We start from the raw sequence: 19,586 nt of genomic DNA, 5'->3' as shown, positions 1-19,586 counted from the left end.
TGATTCACCCCTCCTCGGGCGAAGGGACATGCCAACTTGAATGAATAATACTGAGCAGACTGGCCCAACTCAGAGAAAATAGGGTTGTTATGAGTTCAGTGATGTAGCTGTTATTGTTAGGTGTAAACTATACTTCTCCCGGTAATCTGTCACGGCCGCTGGCCTCCTCGAACAGGCAACACTTAAAGGAGACATTTGCCCTTTTGTAAATGATTTTCTTTCATTTTTCGCTGCCTACAATCATCAGCTAATTTCAGCCGTTCTCAGCCTTCAGCTGGAACTCCCCTCAGGGTTGTGAGGTGGTTTTGGAGGAGGTGGGTATCACACGATGACTTATGGAATGTGTTATGAATGCACTGCTGATCATTTTTAAGGATTTTAGACAGCTCTTGCCATTAAGCTTGTTTGTAGGACGCAGTCTTTTACATCATTTCAGAATTTGGATTTGAAATGTTACTTGATTTTCTAATTATTGTGGAAGTCTTTTTTTTTTTTTTTTTCCTGTTGTTTCAATGTGAAGACCCGAGGGCTGACAGGGTTTTTGGCGTCAGCTGAAGGGTCTCTTTGAAAAGAGGTTAAATGTCGGCTGAAGAGTGAGTTTAAGATGTTGTGGAAATAGCTGAGATGCTGACAGCGCAGTGACAGTTGGAGGGGCCGCAACACAAATACAGAAAGAAGTTGAAATGGCAGTTAAAATAGCAGTAATGGAAGGAGTTTCAGAGTTGCAGTTTAAGTTCAAGGCGTTAAAACGCTGAAGCGTAGGTGATAAACCAAGCCAGAAGTCCTGAGCGAAAGTACAAACTAATAGAGGATGTCAGCTGAAGTGTAAGCAGAGAGCGGTTGTGTTAATTGTGTATGAACAGTGAAATTTGTGAAAATTAGAAGAATTTTAAGGCATTTTTGAGTTTTTTTTACAAAAAAAAAAGGTTGAAGTAACAGTTAAAGCGGCAGTAGCAACAGGATTACTGAAAGAAGCTGAAATGTCAATTATAATGACAGTGACATACTTAACTAACATCACATTCTGCATGTAAATGTATTTATTTTAATCACCATCTTTTCTAAACCTAACCAACTACTATCGGTGCTTAAACCCAACCAGACTGCAGCTATTTTTCCGATGTGGACCTGGTGTTTGAAAGTCGGTATTTGACGACCTGGAATCGAGAACGGGTTGTCGGATGTTCTGGTTTCTGTTTGACACTGACTCACTGTTAATAATAACCATTGTTGGCCAGAACACTCTTAAAATAACTATTTTTAATCTCATTGAGGCTTTCCTTGTTCAATAAACGCTAGAAATGTTTTGTCAGACTGACATCTGTTGTACAACATTTGATAAATGTAATAAAGTAAGTAATAAATGCTATACAATTTTTTATATAATAGTTGTTCCTTCATGCTCTGAAGTCCAGTATCCAAACATGGAAGACAACATGAAAAGCAAACTCTGTTTTGCAAGTTTTCTCTTATTTATTTTTGGACTTCTGCCATCTCAACACTGGTAAAAGTTTTTAAAGTGATTCCATATATCGGTGTAATGCCGACTAAAGATGGCTCCTCTGTGTGGAGGTGAAATCCAAGGTGTGTTTCCGTGTTTACGTTAGATGTAGTCCTTGATCTTATCAGATATCACATTCATTTGGGATTAGGGTTTTGGCAAGTTTTCCCACCGTGTGATGTAAACTCATGTTTGTCACACGCTGTCAGCGTTTACCAAAAGTTTAGACAGGAAATCGACTTTCCATCCAGCAAATCAAAAAAATAAACAAAGACGTGCAGTCATGGTGTGACAGTATTTCAGAGGGAGGCTCCATAATGCATCGACAGACTGGGCTGACGTTTTTTTTCTCCTCAGCTCAGACAGTTTGTACAATGATAGTCGCACAGCCTGAGCGTTAATGATGAACAGAACGTTAGTTTGGAAAGCCGCGTCAGTCCTCGGTTGAGGTCTTGCTCGTTCAATTAAACCGCCCGATGCAGCTCATGAAATAGATTTAAAATGACAGTCGGAGAGACAATCAGCCCATCAAGTTTCACGCGATTACACATGTTTGAAGCTGTGCGCCGCGTCGTGTTACAGCCTAACGGACTGAAAGCTGATAAATATGCAAAAAGTCAAGGGGGCATAGGTTGACAGGCTGTTGAATCTTTGGCAGTGTCCCTCCCTGCCATCGCTGGACATGTTGCTTTTCAAGCTGTTGAGTCTGCAGTAGGCCCATCTGTGCCATTCCCTCTTAGAAACCATCAGTAGCAACGTTTTTCCCTTTCTTAAATCCTCAGCATTAAAAGGGAAATGAAGTTTATGGCCAGATGGGATGAAAACTGGGAGCGAGCGGGCAGTCTTTTGCATATTAAAGACTAAAAACAGCAATTAGTAAATCGACTAATTCAAGCGCTGTCTCCTAAGTCTTTGCTAAATGAATGCATGTGTGACAACTGGTTTCCAAGGTTACATAAGGTTGAGATCTTCCTGTGCAGCTCTAAATGTGACACTGAGGCTGCACCTCGCAGCAAACAGGAAGTGGTTTGGGTCTTTCTTCTGGGCCAGTGAACACCGCACCACGATCACTCATTTTTTCCATGCTGAGCAACTAAAAAAAGGTAACCACTTCACTGTGTTTTACATCAAAGTTTGACATTATCTCATACCATGTGTGATCTCTAGACAGATACACAAAGCCGCACTTTGTCATGTTTTCCATGGGCTGACATTTATAAAGGAAGATGGTCGGCTAAATCCTGTTCAAGATCTCGCAGAAGGGAGGAAATGGTTGTAAAACGAGGTTTCTCATCCTGTTGAGCGTTCAGAATGAAATAATAAAAGGTTTATAACGTCTGTAAACCCTTCATCAGCGTTCGTTAGCATCCACCTGCTCACTTTTTCCTATGACAGCTGAACTGAGAGATGACTGACATTAATTCAATTTTCAATCAAAACAATTGTCTTGCACTGTAGCAAAAGCAAATGTAGTTGTTTCCTCCTCTCTGGCATTCATTAAGAGGTTCTTGCACAAATCTGAAGGTAAATTACAGAACAAATGTGTTATCTCACTGGCATTTAAAAGATTGTAACTAATTGAATTTCATAATCACATGATAAGATAGTAACAAGTAAATAAAAGCATGTAAGCTTATACTTAGTTTTAAAGCATTTTGTTCAATTCAGGGCCCATACAGTGAAACTACATTTTTATAACAGACATTTTTGAGAGAACTTTAATGAATTACACTGTCAGTCTGTCTGTTCACTTTTTCACTGTTGGATGGATTGCCATGAAATTCTGTACAGACTTTCTGGTGCCCTGAAGATGAAGCTGGTGATTTTGGTGATCCTCACTTTTTACCTCGAGTGTCAACATACCTGCAAACTAATGACTTTCCCATCATAACTATACTTTGTGCTAAAAAGCTAACATGCTCACAGAGCTGCCAGGGTAGTTGTGTCATTCTTGTTTCAGAACTTAAAGAGGAAATGTTTTTAATCAGCACATTTCATTTGCGATAGCATCCGCCTGTAGCAACAAAAGCATGCTAATCATTTCTAGGATTGTGCTCAGGTATTCAGAGCACCTGGTTAGAGATAAATGTCGTCTTTGTTCAATTTTGAGAAAATTTGAGGCGCAAATCTACTTTAACTAAAATCCTGATCAGCCCCTGAGCGAAATGCCTCAGTTCTGCACCTTGTACACCCAACACCTCCCCCGAACCTTTCCCCAACACTTCTACTACACACTATACTCAAATATATTCAGAAATTATAGTATATAAATGTCATTTCTCAGAGATGGGGTTGACATGAGGCTGTTGTTTTGGCTCAGAAACCTTTCATTCGCGGCCGAATTAGCGCTGAGTGCTTCTCAGAACCAGCACGACTTCCAGGTAACCTGCTACCATCTGAATTCTGCTTCACTGTTCCCGATCATCATTGCTGACGTCAAACTGCATCATCATGAAAATCTCTATCATAGAAATAGGAATAGCCTCGAACCCGATCAAAACATCAACCTCGCATCAGATCGTCAGCCCTCCTGTCTTCCACGATGCTGCCGTTCATTCACGTGGGACTGAAAATGAGCCCCACATTACTGCAGATGTAACAACTCGACACCGGTGAGAGAGAATATTATGGTGTCACCTTGATAAACATTTGGCTGAATGAAAGCAGCCATACAGGCAGAACTGGTTGGCTTTACATAACTGGTCTGGTCACACTGTGTTTGAAGTCCCAACAGCTCTCAGAAGTTGTTCCAAGCATCAGCTTCTCATTTAAAAACTCTTATTTTTGCTAGTTTAACTATTTCGTATACAGTTACTGAAGATAGTTTAGTTCAGCGTGTCTCAGCTTAGGGTTCAAGCCCCTCCAAAGGCACAAAAGATAGAAGAAAAACAATGTTCTGATGCACATATCTGTATTAATTTTAGGCTTTTCTTAAAAGCAATACAATTTCTCTGTTTTGTAGTACATTGTATAAAATAAAACTCAATCTTATCTAAAACATTTTAAATAATCAAATTTGGAGGCGCAGTTTAGACGAGGCAGTGATGACATGCTGTTTGTCAAGTAAATTTTATTTAGCAGAGGCCAAAAACCCCACAAATTTGCCTCTTTCAGTTTTCTTTTTGTTCTTTCAAAAGACACATTTTACATTTATGTTTTGGATTTTACACAAATAAATACTGCAATGTTACACAGTTCGGCCACTGCATGAAATAACCTTGGGAAAACAAGACCAGTACATTAAAAAAACACCAAACCTTTGAGTCTCCACTGAGGGCACGGGGTGCTTGTTCACTTACCCTTCATCACAAGTGAAACAGGAGCGGCTGGGAATCCGATCTGAATAGGCTTTGATCAGCTGTGTCCATTTATAAATAACTGTAAGGGAGGCTAATATTAGAAGCAATAATAGATGCCCTGCATTGTTTCAGGTTGCCAATGAGGATAAATAGAGAGCACCGATTATATTTGGGGTTTGAAGCCAACGAGACCCTTTCACCGCAACATGGGTCCTGTCACATGGGACCGTGCAGTCAGCCAACTTGGCTCTTGCTTAATGGCACTCCTGCCAAAGACACCTACTTATTACCACCAATAATGTTACCTCCCTATCTCACACACAGGTCACTTGTCACTGTTACAAGCAAGATCATTACTGTCGTTGAGTTTGGTCACTTCATGCACTTCTTTCACAAGACAGGTCTCTTGATGCTTTTAAATGAGTAAGTGAGGAAATGTAGCAACAAACTTCTGCAGTCTGTCAAACACGTGTGACTCAGACAAATACTGATTGGTTACACTCAAAACAAACTGCCTTAAGCTTCTAATTCTATTATGACCTTTAATTTGTTTATTTTAACCAGGAATACAGTTTACCTCGGTTTGATTAACTGGTTTACTGGGGCAACAACTGGTATAGTCAGGTGTGTTTCATGGTTTTGTCCTGCATGTTCGGGTGATACTGCTTCAAGTGCTGTGGGAAATATGCAGGTACTTTCGGAAAATTGTGCTGACAACTTAATAATAAACCAAAACTCTCTCTGACTTCGTGCATACTATGTGTACCCCCTCTGTGAGTTTGGATCATTCACACACTGTACCTATGCTCCCAGAAAGCAGCTGAAGCGGTAACTGTAACCTGAGGAGAAAGACAAGAACCCAGAGCAGTAATATTAGGGGAAGTGCAGCGGGAGGAATATGAAAATAAAAGTGGTTTGTTTGTTCATAAAGGTGCAGATGTCATCTAGCAAGCTCGGCAGGCCTTCAAATGATTCATTTGGGGGGGGGAAAAGCTGAACAGAAAGATGCAGTGAGTGAGGAAATAAAAACACGGGGAATGAAAGCTAAAGGACGTGGAGATATTTCAATATAAAGACACATATCTTTGTAGAGCTATTATAGACAGGTATGTAAAGAGTTTGTATTTTTTTGATTACCTCAGGCAGGGAGGTCTCAGTTTCGGTCCCAATTGTTTGCCCTTACATATTAGTTCGCAGGATATCGGAAAAACATCACAACTGTAAATGAAATTTGGTGGAAGGTTGGCCCATTGACCAAGGAACAAGAGAGTCATTTCATTTGACTTTGTCATAGTGGGAAAAGCACAGGTGTTACTAAAAACATTAAGAATGGCTCCATTCAATTCAAGCGTCCCAGTGAGCCATGGACAGTGTGACACAGAGCCAGCAGGAACAAAACCAGGACCCTGAAACTGAGGAAGCTGAATGGGATTCAGCCATCTTTAATTTTATTGGTTACACCTGCTCTTTTCTCACTGTCAGAATGTCTTCAAGTTATTATGGTGGCAAACTTACAGCTGCTGACAATAATAAGGTCTAGAGAATTTATATCACTAACTCTTAACATTAACATTGTTTATATTTCTTTAGCATTTCGTATGTATTGGATATGTCAATTCATATTTTATTTGCATTTTAATTTTTAATTGTGCTACAACAGTTAAACCGCCTTGAGTTAAATAAAGTTCGGTCTTATCTTATCAAAAGCATCACTGAGTTAAAATCTGTCCTGTTGCTCACTCTTCAATGACTCTGTCCCCACCATGAAGTGTTTGAAAATTCAGAGAATTAATCGCCACACCTACACACCTCCACTGCAAGCTGCTTTAAAAAAAATCTGTTTAACCGGGCGACGCACTGAACACACTGTTTACATGTCTGACTTGCTTTTACTGGTGTTTCTTCTGCGGCACAGTAGCTTTATTATACTCTTATCTCTTCGCCGGCGGCTCCGCTGTACCGTACGTTAACAGTTTACGAGCGGCACGTGAAGGCACCGCGCCTTCTTCCTCGAGCCTCCTGGAGAGACTTTTGATTGGCTGCCAGTGACATCATCCCCGCTCGTACGTGAGACTGAAGGCAGTCCAAGCGACAGCCAGCCACAGAGTCGGACGGGCGGGCCAAGTCCCTCCCATCGCAGGGCCGGACCTCACTGTACGAAAGGATCAAATTTAATATTAATGAAGGCGCGCATTGGCTCACGCTCGCGTCAATCCCGCTGCGCAACTTCTGTAGGCTGGCAGACTTCCTTCAATATTATTTCTGGTGAGAGCAGGGTAAAAGTACTAAAAAAATGTTGCCGCTCCACAACACTGGGACGGACTGAATGGAGGCAACGCTGTCAGCGAGCGGAGATAATAAATCCGTCTGCCGTGTACCGCGACACACACCGGTAAGCAGAAATACAAGGCAAGTTTGGAAATTAGTGTCCAAGGCACAAGTTGTTGTTGAAATGCACAGTCATAGAGATTTCACGCGGTTCTATAATTAATGAGGAATTGCTGCAACCATTTTTGGGCTGATTAGTGGTTTATTATCGCCATATAATTGTTTTCCTGACATGCATTAAGTGCTTTATTCCAGCTGCTGTCTCTGTAATATCCCACCGTTGCGACAAAGTTACAATCCCCACCTTTAAAATGCAGCCGTCGCATATTTGTTCTTTATTTATTTTTTTTTATTTCATACGGCGGTGTGAAATTGAATTTCCTCCAGTGTTCGGCTCATGTGATCAGTTCGTCTCGTCCTCAGAGCCATATCACATTCTCGGCACGTTCTCATGCCGGTTTCTTCAATGAATTTGGCCATGAATGATTTCTGCTCATTGCTGAAGCTGCACCGTGCTGAAAGGATGGCAATGGCCGGGACAGGCGGTGCTCGGCGGGTGTCTTTACATAATATGCCAGGATGACATGCTTTTAAAAAGCTCGGGCTGCTGATCAAAAGGAATTGCCACCCCTCTTTTTTGTGTGTGTGTGCGTCTGTGTGTGCCCCGACTTTCCATTTGGGGGAGAGACGAACTGCGGCGTAGCGTTGATGCAGTATTTTATCTTTTTCTCTTTTTTCCTCTCTTGTTATAAAAGCTTTGGATCAGACAGACCAGAGTTAGGATGAAAAATTCAACATCACACACACATACACACACACACACACACACACTCACACGCTTACAGTATCTGGAGGATGATTCATATTAATTACAAAGTGATTCAGTTACACCAGACTCTGTGATGATTTCAGTGTTTATAATTAGGGGCCAGTCTGTCACGCCTAAATTTTCCCACCAAGTTGGGTGTAGCCCGGCAGGTGTTGACACTACTAATATTTGGCTTCAGCTGCCGTTTCCTAGTTTGCATGTTGATCAAACAGACGCGAGGTCAGCCCTTTGCGCCGTCTGCTCTTTCATTCACAGCCTTGAACTGAAGCACTGGAGGCAGAATTCATTGAACCAAAGTGGTTTTTGACTTTCCTCCTCACCTCATGTTCTTGCTTGTCTCTGTCCCCACAGAGCGGCTTGTTGACTTCTCCGTAAACGTCCAGCCCTCGGCCTCCCCATGCCTCCATCTCCCCTTGACGACAGAATTGTGGTGGCGCTGCCAAGGCCGATCCGACCTCAGGAACTCCAACTGCGCCTGGACACCAGCTACCTGGACTCTATCGCCACCAGCAGCAGCAGCAAGACCGTCATCAGCACCACCGTGGTGAAGATCCGGGCGACGGCCAATCTTGTAACGTATATGCCCTCATCCAAGGGCTCCACGCGCTCGTTGTCGTGTGGATGCAGCAGTGCCAGCTGCTGCTCTGTGACTACCTATGAGAAGGACAGCCAGAGCCTCAGCCACAGCCAGGTGAGCGCCAGCAGCCCCAACCTCAGCTATGCCGGGCCCCCCACTCCTATGGTCAGCCACCATGAAGTATTAAGCGCTCCCAGTCTCACCCCTGGCACCCCGAAGGCCCTGTCAGCCGTGAGGGTCATCCACCCCAACGAGCTGGCCAAGCGGATGACCTGCTGCCCCATGGGACACCCCGTGGGGCCTGTGCCGGTCATCATCGACTGCCGGCCCTTCATGGAGTACAACAAGAGCCACATCCGGGGGGCCGTGCACATCAACTGCTCGGACAAGATCAGCCGGCGGCGGCTGCAGCAGGGCAAGATCACTGTGCTGGACCTCATCTCCTGTCGCGAGGGCAAGGACTCTTACAAGGGCATCTTCTCCAAAGAGATCGTGGTTTACGATGAGAGCACCACGGACCCCAACAGGCTGACATTCTCCCAGCCACTGCATGTGGTCCTGGAGTCACTGAGGAGGGAGGGCAAGGACCCCATCATCCTCAAAGGTAACACCTAAGTGGGTTGTCAAGGCTTGGGGAAGAAGGAAATAAACTTCCTGTATAAAAAAGGGGGAGGGGGGGGGGGGGGGGTAGAACCTACAATTTCATGGGCTTTAGTTTGACTCTTGAGGGAGTAAATCAGACCAGACATCTGAAAGCAACGTCCAATTTAGCAGCAGCAGAAGCTTAGTGGCAATATAAACTGATATAAAACCAGTGTGGCTGTGTAACAATGCGTACTGTGTGTGCAAAGCCTGTTAAACTTTCCCCTTTATTGTTTTGGTCAGCGCATATCGCCTGTAAACATGTTGTATCACTCCGCCAGCACTTAAAATACCACACAACTTCTGCACGTATAATCAAGCCCAAGCTCAGCGTGTCGACATATAAACACACGCTCCTCACCAGCGTTCTATACGGCACACATTAAGGGTTTTGCAGGGAGTGAGAAGCAGCTGTTGGTAAATAAGGCAGCCTATCGAGATAGCAGTCCCTGGGACGCTGCCATGTTTTCTATCTTTGGTGTGTGTGTGTGTGTGTTTGAAGCTGGAGGAGCGTGTCGTGTTGGGGGCTGGGCCGCGAGTGCTTCCTGAATGCCTCTGAGCCGCCGTCTAGCCGCAAGATCACAGCACCTTGATCTCTTCTCTTCGTCCTCTTGTGTACTTTGATGGACGAGGCTCCTCTCCAGTCTCTCATCCTGCCTCGGCGTCTGTCTGAAGCTCGCCTCGGTGGGAGGGACAGGCAGACTGTCTTGTTCTTTTATTCCCCCAGTTCAATTCCTGCAAAATGCAAGACGTCCTCGCTACCGAGGGACTCAAAACAGCTCAACCTGCTTCTTTACCTACATTACAAGTCCTCTTTCATGTGAGGAATGGCCAGTACTTCCCATGTGTCCTCATTTACAGTGCATGCTTGATTGTAGCCTCTATTCCACCCCAAATATTACTTTGCATGTATGATTAAATGGTTGATAAGTGCAACATTTGTAATGCATGATTTATAATTCACACCTGTTATACACTTTTATTTTTTTCAAAATGTAGCGGTGACTAATTAATCTCTTCCTTAAAATAAATCAAACGTTCCTGACTGGTGGTTGTAAGCAGGGAATTGTGATTACAGCAAACAGTAGTAATAGTGACATATTTGGAACATGCTCATATGAATGCTGCTGAATAATTCACTCAGATTTGCTCAGTTACCAGCATATCTTAGTCACGACTTATCGTAAAACAGTTGTTGTTGTGTGATTGTCTGCCTCGCTGGAAACACGAAATCTTCCGTCCCTGCCCCGCTGCAGCTCAGAGCAGCAACAGGTTACATTTAATCCGTCACAATTGCTGTAAACAACACGTCAGTGGCGGCGGGAGGTTCGGGGTGAGCTCTGAACACGGTGGGTCTGTGGTGTGAGAGGCCCCGCGAGGCAGAAGCGGTAGTTTCTAAGCAGGAACTGAGCCTGTGGCTTCATGAAAGTGATAGACACGGTTTTCACGTTCTCCTCTGCGAGTTTAGTTTGGAGGTAATGACAGACGGTCACACTCGACAGACTTCATCTCGCAGCAATGTGCTGCTTGTGGAGGTTCTGTTGTTCTCCCGTTTACCGTGAACACCGCCGTTTATTGGCTGACTGCGACCCGAGAAGGCAGACTTCGCCTCAGTGTGAGCCAAAAGAGGAAGCGGATTTCACGGTTCACTGTGTCGCTAGCTTAGCCTCTTCACTGTTTGTTGACGCTAGCCAAAAGATTCTGGCCTCCAAATATAAATCAACAAATATCAACTCGTTTTGGTTTGACGGTCTGTAAATGTACTGTTTTGGTGCAGTCTCACTGCTCTCAACCTCACTTCCTGTGATAAGCATGCGGAACACTCCCTGCTCAGCACAAAACAAGTTAGCGAGTAGCTAGTGAACATAGTATCCCTCATAGTATCTCATACCCCCATATATCCAGATAGTGATACACTACATGTCATGATATAGAAGATTTCTGTAATCAGAAGCAGCCCTTCTTCCAGGTGTTTCATCTCGGCTGGTCAGAGCTGTGCAAAATTCCCCCGCTCCGTGTCACGCTCAGTCTGCTCCATACTTGTTTGTGTTGCCTTCATGTGAGGAGGAACTGAAAGTGTCGACCAGATATTGTAAAATACTGCTGTTAAAGAAGTGCGATTTGCAAAAACCAGCGAAATGAACAATATTTCCCCCAGGAGTTGGTGAAGACCAAAATAGAGCAAGAAGGAAAGCGAATACTAGACACGCGCTCTTCAGCTGGCCAGAAACAAGACTGCAAATGAATGCCCCCTGTAAAGGCTTGCTTTCACAACAACACTTTTATGAGGCGATAACATGTTAATGACGAGCGTTTAGCTTGTTTCGCCGCAGCGTCCTAAAAAAAATAAATTCATACTTTAAATTTAGGCAAAATTTTTAATTAGCCATTATGATGAAGAAGTCTGGTAAAAGGGTTGTGAGAAATTCAGATTTTGCCCCTTTTTAACTGAGGCAAAGGGGCAAATGTGATATTATAAGGCAGATGAAAAATTGTAGATGCATGCAGACGAGCTCAGAATCTTTCGAAATGTAAGAGCAGTATCAATACCAGTGGAAATTCCCCCTAACGTCTTGTTGCCATTAGCCTAAGAAGGCCGGTTAAGACTTCCCTTTCCTTTAAACTCTGTAGTGTAATTATTACCGTGATATTTGCGCTGCACTACAACGCGCAGTTAATGTCTTCGTTCATGGATAACAATCAGGCTGTTTTATGGTGAAAACTCAGTCAGCTGCAGTTGACAGGAGATCCCCACCTGCCCGGTCACCGAGGGGAAGTTAAGATGACCTCACATGGCATGATGTCAGTTCTTGCAATGTGAACAATACACGAACTGATATTCTGTGTGTGTGTGTGTGTGTGTGTGTGTGTGTGACGCTTTCCACCCCCGCCTCACAACTCGTGTGCTGAAGGGAAACTTTGGCATCACTGGCAACAGGTGCAAACCAGTTATTTGGAGAAGTGCAGACGTCCAGCGAGAAGTATATCAAACATTTAGTACATCAGTTTACCTGCAGATTAACTAGGGGGGTTTCTCATGCTGCTCAGCTAGAGGAAACTGTCTTAGTAGCTATTTTGGCCTCTCAAAATGGAGTTTACTGTCAGTTGTTTCAAATGGAAATGCTGCCAATCCCTTTGTGTTGATATAGCAGTCCAAATGTAGACATTCAAATTCCAACCAAATGTAACGGTGTAGTCTGGGGATTGAGAGATTTCTGTCATGTTTCAGTGCTTCAAAGCCCTTAAAAGCGAGCAGTCGTTGCTTTTATCAGATGTGTATGCAAAGCTTACTCGTCGCACTCAGTCATAACGTGTGCCATGTGGCTGAGAGGAGCATGTATTTTTAGCATGGGGGGACTCCAGTGGGAATTGAACCCTTAACCCCGGCAGTGTTCGCTTCATGCTCTGTCCAAGGAGACCAACAAGGTCCAGTTTGCAATCACGTAGGGGAAAATAAAAGAATAAGTAAATGCTGTTTGACAGTTTTATTAATTTTTGGCTCCATAGTTTGACTTCCTGTTCGCCCTGTCCACCAAACACAAAGGGTAGCACTTGTATTTACTTCGAGCTAATTTCACAGTCTTTCTGCTTGTGTTCGCAGGAGGCCTTAGCAGCTTCAGACAGAGCCACGAGAACCTGTGCGAGCACTCGCTGCACCTCCACGAAGGCCTGGACACCGGCGCAGCTGCTGGCCTGACGGGGGCGCTACCTCACTCCCTGCCCTCCACCCCAGACATTGAGAACGCAGAGCTGACACCAATCCTGCCCTTCCTCTACCTGGGGAACGAGCAAGACGCTCAGGACATCAACCTGCTGCAGCGCTTCAACATCGGCTACATCCTAAATGTGACCACCCACCTGCCGCTCTACCACTACGACACGGGCCTCTTCATCTACAAGCGCCTCCCCGCCACAGACAGCAACAAGCAGAACCTGCGGCAGTACTTCGAGGAGGCGTTTGAATTCATTGGTAGGAAAACTTTGATGAAGATTAGCAGCAAAATGTTTCCCTGCAGGAGTGCAAACTAACACAGTAGCTCCCAAACCTTTTTTCTTTCAGACCCTTTAAGACCATGTAATGCCTTCTTGAGAGCTTTAAGCAATTAAACCAGAGTCAATTTTTTAAATATGAGATTGTGTAACGTGAATACTGATTGTAGGGCTGTAGCTGTAATCTTTGCTTTCATGAGAAAATAAGCTTCTTCTTCTCTATTTCCCAAATTTAAAATCTACGTACGTCACTGTGTGGATATTTTTTATGTAAGGTAACATGAAGCCAGACATCGCTGTGGTGCTAATAAGTGAGTCGGGTTTCTGCCTTGATTGAATGAAAATAAGAGACAAAGGAAATGTATTTCTTGGTCAATTCTGGAGTTCAAATTGCCTGTAGAAATGTAAATGCAAACACCAGTACCCATACTACCACACTAATTCTGCAAAATCTATGATTCCAGAAAGCTCTTTGCCCAAAAACGAGGAAATATCACAGAAAATACTGTGAATATGAGCGATTGCAATTCTCTACAGTTACATTTTAGTTTGAAGGCTGAACTTTCCCCATTAACGATACTGTGTTCTGACTGTTGTCACCATGTTCCTCTCTGCAGAGGAAGCACACCAAGCAGGTATGGGCCTCCTGATCCACTGCCAGGCAGGCGTTTCTCGTTCAGCCACCATCGTGATCGCCTACCTGATGAAGCACACCTGGATGACCATGACGGACGCCTACAAGTTTGTCAAAACCAGGAGGCCCATCATCTCCCCGAACCTCAACTTCATGGGCCAGCTGTTGGAGTTCGAGGAGGACCTCAACAACGGAATAACGCCACGTATCCTCACACCAAAGCTGATTGGTGTGGAAACCGTCGTCTAAGCGAACCCTTCGACTCGACGCTCACACTCGTACTCACTCTCACTGCTCCTCAAGAGAGAACGGCTGCTCCGGGAGCTGGTTTGGAGCGTGAGAGCCGCTGTATTCTTCTTGAATCTCCTCATGCTCATCTTGGACTCTCTGGAGTGCCAAAGCTCTGGGTCAGTGGTGATGAGAAATGCCAAAAATCCCTACTGTTTGGACCTGGCCGAAGTCCCGGAGGAGAAGATGAGTTAGAGCGATAGAGAGGGGAGGCGGTCAGTGGGAAGCTTTCCATTTGTGACCGCAGAGGAGCAAACACGAGGGGAAAGAAAATCGGTTTGGAAAAGATACTCTATGTGCTTTGGGGCAATTACTGAGAAGAGGAACTCTTAAAGCTCACACTGTGGCACACAGTTTATGTTTGCGGACTCAGGCGGGGTTGGCCACGGCAGTGCCTGTCAAAAAGAAAAAAAAAAAGAAGACGACTTGTTTGGTGTGTTAATGTTGTTGTTCTATTTTTATACAGGGGTTTATGGGGGTGACCATGACAAGCCCACAGCGGCTTACTGTGCAATAATTTCAGAGTGGAATGCAACTGAGACCTTGATCTTATGTGTATATATCGGTAATGATTACAAAACATTTCCAGCTCTTTGCTGAAATGCCATTTTGATGTTAATGTAATTACTGTTGTTAGGTTCTGTATGTTTTACGGTGCACACAGTTATGCTGTAATATTTGGCGCAGGCGTGTACGAGAGACAGAAAAAAAAAGGAGGGTTTTATTTTTTGAGTGCAGCTTGTGGGTTTATGTCGGTCATCTGTGTATTTGCAAAATACACAAACACAAATTCATAGTTCGTGTGTGTGCTTCTTTGTTTTGCCATTCCTGCATCCACATATGCATATATTTTAGCAATATATATATATTACCAGACAGCCATAAGAGCTTTTTTTTATGCACGGCTGCTGGCAGAGGAAAGAACACGTTGAAATTATCAGTGAATATTGTAAAACAGGGCTACTGGTGATGTTTAATGTAACAGAACGGAGAAAGTTCACTGCCTGCCTGTTTTCTCCTCTGTTCGTTTTGCTCCCATTCATCCGTGAGCCAGATCTGTCGTAATGCACTCTACTGTGTCCCTATGTAGCTGTGTGTGTGTGTGTGTGTGTGTGTGTGTCAGTGCCCAAAACTTTGAGCTATGATTTGTCCGTTGTTAGGTAGCAGAGTTGAGGTACAGACTTCAGTCACCTCCTCCCATGGGTGCAGTGTGACGGTGGTGGTACAGCAGAGCAGTGTGACCCTTGTCTAATCTTTTGCAGCTCTCCGTCGCTGACACTAAGCTACAGTTAAGTGAGCTCTCCTGCCTTGCATAGGCAAGCGCTGCTGTCACGTGCTGTTCTAGTGCCTCTATCGATGCCTTAATCCATGTGTCACCACTGGGCCTGCGCATGGCACACCATCACGTGCAGACGAATGCAGAGCGAGGTCGAACTTCAGCTCCCAGACAACAGCTCCTCTTGGTCTTTGTGTGACGTACAATTTTAACTTCTAAAAAGATTATTTCTGCTGTTCCCGATTCATATGCAGAAGTTCTGAAAATTTGCATTCACAGATGCTGAAAAGCCTTGAGGTGAAGATGCTCCTTACGTAATTCTGATCTCTTGGTGGCATTTGAAGGGGAATCTGAACACCACCGTGAATTGTAAATCGACTCCGCACTAAATAGTAGTGGCTTAGCGAGTATATGCACACACACAAAGTTTACCCTCATCCTGTTGCATCTGAATATACTCACCTTTGATTACAACAGCTACGTGTAGACAGATCTGCGGAGAAAGGCTAAAAAAAAAAAAAAAGCTCAACTTGCTAGTGCTTCCTCTTCATGCCTTTAGCTCGGTGTTAGCTGAAGGCATGAAAAAGAAGCGCTGCACATGGCAGATTTTTTGCACTGTTGCCAAACTGAATCTAAATTTTGCATTTCAGCTTAGCCATTTTTTACACACTTGACTGTCTTGACTTTTGATGGTTGTAGTGAAAATTCTAAAAAGGGAACCTTCTTAGCACCCAGGTGGGATGCATGTTTTTTAAGGTGTAGTTCACACGCCTTTTCAACCATCTGTGTATCACTTAGCACACAGTATGAAGGCCATGTCTTGTTGAAATGTGTGCACAGCGATATATAGAGTGAGCATTTAAACTGAATTTTAGAGATCAGTGTTGTGTGAAAGCCTTGAATCTCAAAAATGTTAATTTTCCTTTCCAAACTGAGAAAAATAGCTTTGTTTTAGCCTCAAACGCATCACACAACTGCACATCTTCAACCCGATTGGTTGTGATTTGATAAACCCAAGGGCTGTCAACACATATAAGAGCACGTAGTCCTTCAGCTGAAGCTTAAACATGAAATTCAGACCAAAAAAAAACAAAACAAAATGAGGAGAGCAAGGTCTCCATCCAATATTTTGTAGTTCCTACCAAGCTGAATGGAAGCCGCTTCCTCACAAATGATGGTTTCTGTTCTGTTTCTGTCTGGATTGTCTTCAGCTCTCCATTGTGTGCATGAAAATAAAGGCATAAAATGAAGCACAGGGCTAACAATATCATTGTCAAAGCACCAGAAACCGTGTTTATTTTGCAGCGCAGCCTCTGTGAACCATCATATCTTCAAAAGTACATCTGAATCCAGACGTTTGGAAAGCGATCACGTGCGTCTCTGTCAGCCAGACGAAGGAGAATGCGAGGACTTTTCAGAGCGTAGTGAATACACAGTGCACTCTTTAAGGCTTTACAACACCGACATTCACAACAATAAGCTTCAACAATCCCTCATGTGAAAATTCATGCTATGCAAATGAAATTGTAACAGGTTTCGTCTTTAACCGACGGTCATGAAAAGTGTTTTGTGGGGTCTTTTTCGAGCATGAATAACAGTTTGCAGCCTCAGACTAAAGCCAGTTTTCTATGTGAGACTTAATGACAGAGAAGTTAAAAAAAAAAAAAAGTTTGTGTGGCGACGTGTCCTCACTTGTATTTTTGTTGCTGTTGTCATTGGTGTCTACTGGTGCTCCACAATATATCGGAATATGATAAAAGGTATATAATAACAATTTACCACATGTTTGTAGCTTGTGCATTTATATTGAGTGATTTGCAAAAACAAAAAAAAGAGTGCTTATCATCTGAGCCAATGTTATATAACAATAATGTACCTTTTCGTCCCATCTGCTGGTTCCTACAACCGCAGCGGCACATGGCTTTTTGTATGTTATTATCTATTTGACTGAACAATGTAACCGTCATACTGTAAAATACTCTCTGGTTGGAAAACGAAGCATGCTGTGTGCTCCTGGTCTGTGAGGGACACTCACAGTCATTATGGTGCTGTTTGTCTTTTCCCACACTGCTCTTTCTGTAGAGGTCATAGCCTGATTGACAGCTCCAAGAGGCATCTGGGTATCTGTTCCCTTTTATTTGGAAACACGGTTCTGTATTAGAACAATATCAAGCTGTCATATTTGATGTGCACTCTTTACGACTAGACTTGTTTAAGAGTCTGCTTTGGGCTCAGAGGCTCCGGCGGAAATGGGCTTCGCTCTACAAGTCTCTGTATCTTTCTTTGTGTCTGTAGTCAACGGTCAAGTATATACAGTATATAAATATATATCTATTTTCTTTGTATGCATATATTCATTACTATTTTTGCACTGACCTACGGACAGATGGATTTATTTTTTTCCACAAAGGGTGCTATTATAACGGAGGCCTTCTCCCACACCTTTTTGCATGACTTGCTCAAAATTCCTCAACCGGTCTGTCATCTCTCCTACTCTTCTCCTACTACTCCTTGAACTGTTGCAATTGAAGCACTGTAATTTTGTAATCCCTACTTGTGAGCTTTGAAATAAACAGGGAGGCTTCAAGTTTGGCTTGGCGTCCTGGAGGTTTATTTCCGTCCTACGTGGAGGAACTCATTTCTTTGTCCACTGAGAGAATAAATTACAAAAATGCATGTTTCCAATTTGTTTCCCTGCTTTGGACTCATGGCGAAGATGTTTTACTCAATAAAACAAGCCAGATGTTTCATGCTGTCTTCATATGTTTAAAGCTGCTATAATAAATAGGTTTATATTAACGATGGATCACATAAATATGTATAAAGTGGACGTTTTTAGTAACCAATTGTCACCTGACTCTGCAATTCCCTTCAACTTGCAGTTCTGTTGTGGTTTTCATGCCTGTTCAACAACAAAAACGTCCTGATAAACCCACTGAACACTTCCTGTCCTGCACCAAACGGCAGGCAGACACAGTTAAAGACCAGCTGGTTAACATGGTGGAGCATTTAGCTACTAAAGAGCCAGATAGTTCCCTCTGGAGTTGGTGGAGACCAAAACAGAGCTAAAAGGAGAGTGATTACTGGACTTACATTCGTCAGGTGGACGACCACTCCAAATGAATTACAATGTTGCTCCGTCACTGCTGGATCTGCAACAAAACAACAAATACATACAACTGCTGAGTCAATAAATAAATAAAAGCAAGTTTAAATTCTAAGCAAGAGACGAGGGCTGCAAATAAAGTCACTGTTGACAAGAGACAAAAAAAATTGTTTAGTGTATTAAAAGACAGATGTCATGATTTTCCAGAAGATAACATCAACCAATAGTTATAACCCAAAGATATTGAATTTACTGTGATATAAAAGAGAGAAAAGCAGCATTTAAGAAGATTCATTAAGCACGTTTGGCACTTTTGCCCGAAAAATGATTTAAGCGATTAATCAAGTCTGAGGATGTACTACCCAATTAATCAAGTGACTGCTCCAGCCATGCAAGAGGCATTAAAAGCACGCGTGTGAAACCATCCTGATATTAAAAGGAAAACAACAGATTGAGGGATGAAGAAAAAAATCCCGTGACCAAAGCCTCATAATACAGTCAAAGCCAGGAAACAACAGAAGCTCAGAGACTCCCTAATTATTGGGATCAATAACAACAAAACAGGCCTTCCAGTGCGCATTTTAAGAGACAGCCTCTCTCAGCCTCTTGACATTTGAGCATCCAGTGGAGTCCACAGCCAGAGTTGTGAATTATCTGCACTCCCCTCCATTGAACCATGTGTCACATAGCTGCAGGAGTTATGGGCCTATATTTACTTCAACTTTGCAGGCGTCTACCGCCTCATGGCTAGCAGCAAAGGGGTGTGTGGGGGCTGGCCTGGGGGTCAAGATCTCTCCATAGGAACAGGCACAAAAATAGTTTTTAGCGTTGTTTCTAATTACAAGTGATGAGTGCCCCGCCTCATTAATCCTTTCCTATCAGCACTGGGCAGGCTGGCAGCACCAGAATAGCCCTGATCTTTGTGCTGCTGCACGCCGCTCTCCAGCGAGCCCTGCATGGACGTATTAGGCAACGCAGGAGACGAGAGGAGGAGGACCTACCTTTTCCACGCACACACAAACAGGTGCACACACATACACATAATGAAGAGTGTGCATACTTCCCAGTCAGAGGAGACGGTGAAATAAAGCAGAGAGGATCTCTGAGCCCGAGGGC

At 43.6% G+C, this 19,586-nt stretch overlaps 1 protein-coding gene across 2 annotated transcripts; it reads left to right on the top strand.

Annotated features, from left to right (window-relative positions):
• Nucleotides 1–7,050: 7,050 nt before the first annotated feature.
• Nucleotides 7,051–17,956, top strand: dusp10 (dual specificity phosphatase 10). 2 transcript variants are annotated; one of them, XM_041959267.1, is made up of 4 exons: nt 7,051–7,192; nt 8,309–9,138; nt 12,778–13,146; nt 13,784–17,956. In XM_041959267.1, exons 2-4 carry the CDS (start codon nt 8,355–8,357, stop codon nt 14,047–14,049), a joined length of 1,419 nt encoding a protein of 472 aa, XP_041815201.1. In that variant the 5' UTR covers nt 7,051–7,192; nt 8,309–8,354; the 3' UTR covers nt 14,050–17,956. The 2 variants fall into 2 exon arrangements, with proteins under 2 accessions (XP_041815201.1, XP_041815202.1); XM_041959268.1 differs by having other exon boundaries at nt 7,064–7,209.
• The last annotated feature ends 1,630 nt before the right edge of the window (nt 17,957–19,586 follow it).

This window comes from Chelmon rostratus, chromosome 18 (genome assembly GCF_017976325.1).
Source record: "Chelmon rostratus isolate fCheRos1 chromosome 18, fCheRos1.pri, whole genome shotgun sequence".
Lineage (NCBI taxonomy): Eukaryota > Metazoa > Chordata > Actinopteri > Chaetodontiformes > Chaetodontidae > Chelmon > Chelmon rostratus.
This window is presented reverse-complemented; position numbering and strand designations above follow the sequence as displayed.

What these genes read in the sequence shown, in the direction of transcription:
- dusp10 (XM_041959267.1), top strand. Translation starts at nt 8,355, where the DNA reads ATGCCTCCATCTCCCCTTGACGACAGAATTGTGGTGGCGCTGCCAAGG. An exon ending in GGACCCCATCATCCTCAAAG is followed by an intron (nt 9,139 to 12,777) that starts GTAACACCTAAG and finishes TTGTGTTCGCAG; the next exon opens with GAGGCCTTAGCAGCTTCAGA. An exon ending in GGAGGCGTTTGAATTCATTG is followed by an intron (nt 13,147 to 13,783) that starts GTAGGAAAACTT and finishes TCCTCTCTGCAG; the next exon opens with AGGAAGCACACCAAGCAGGT.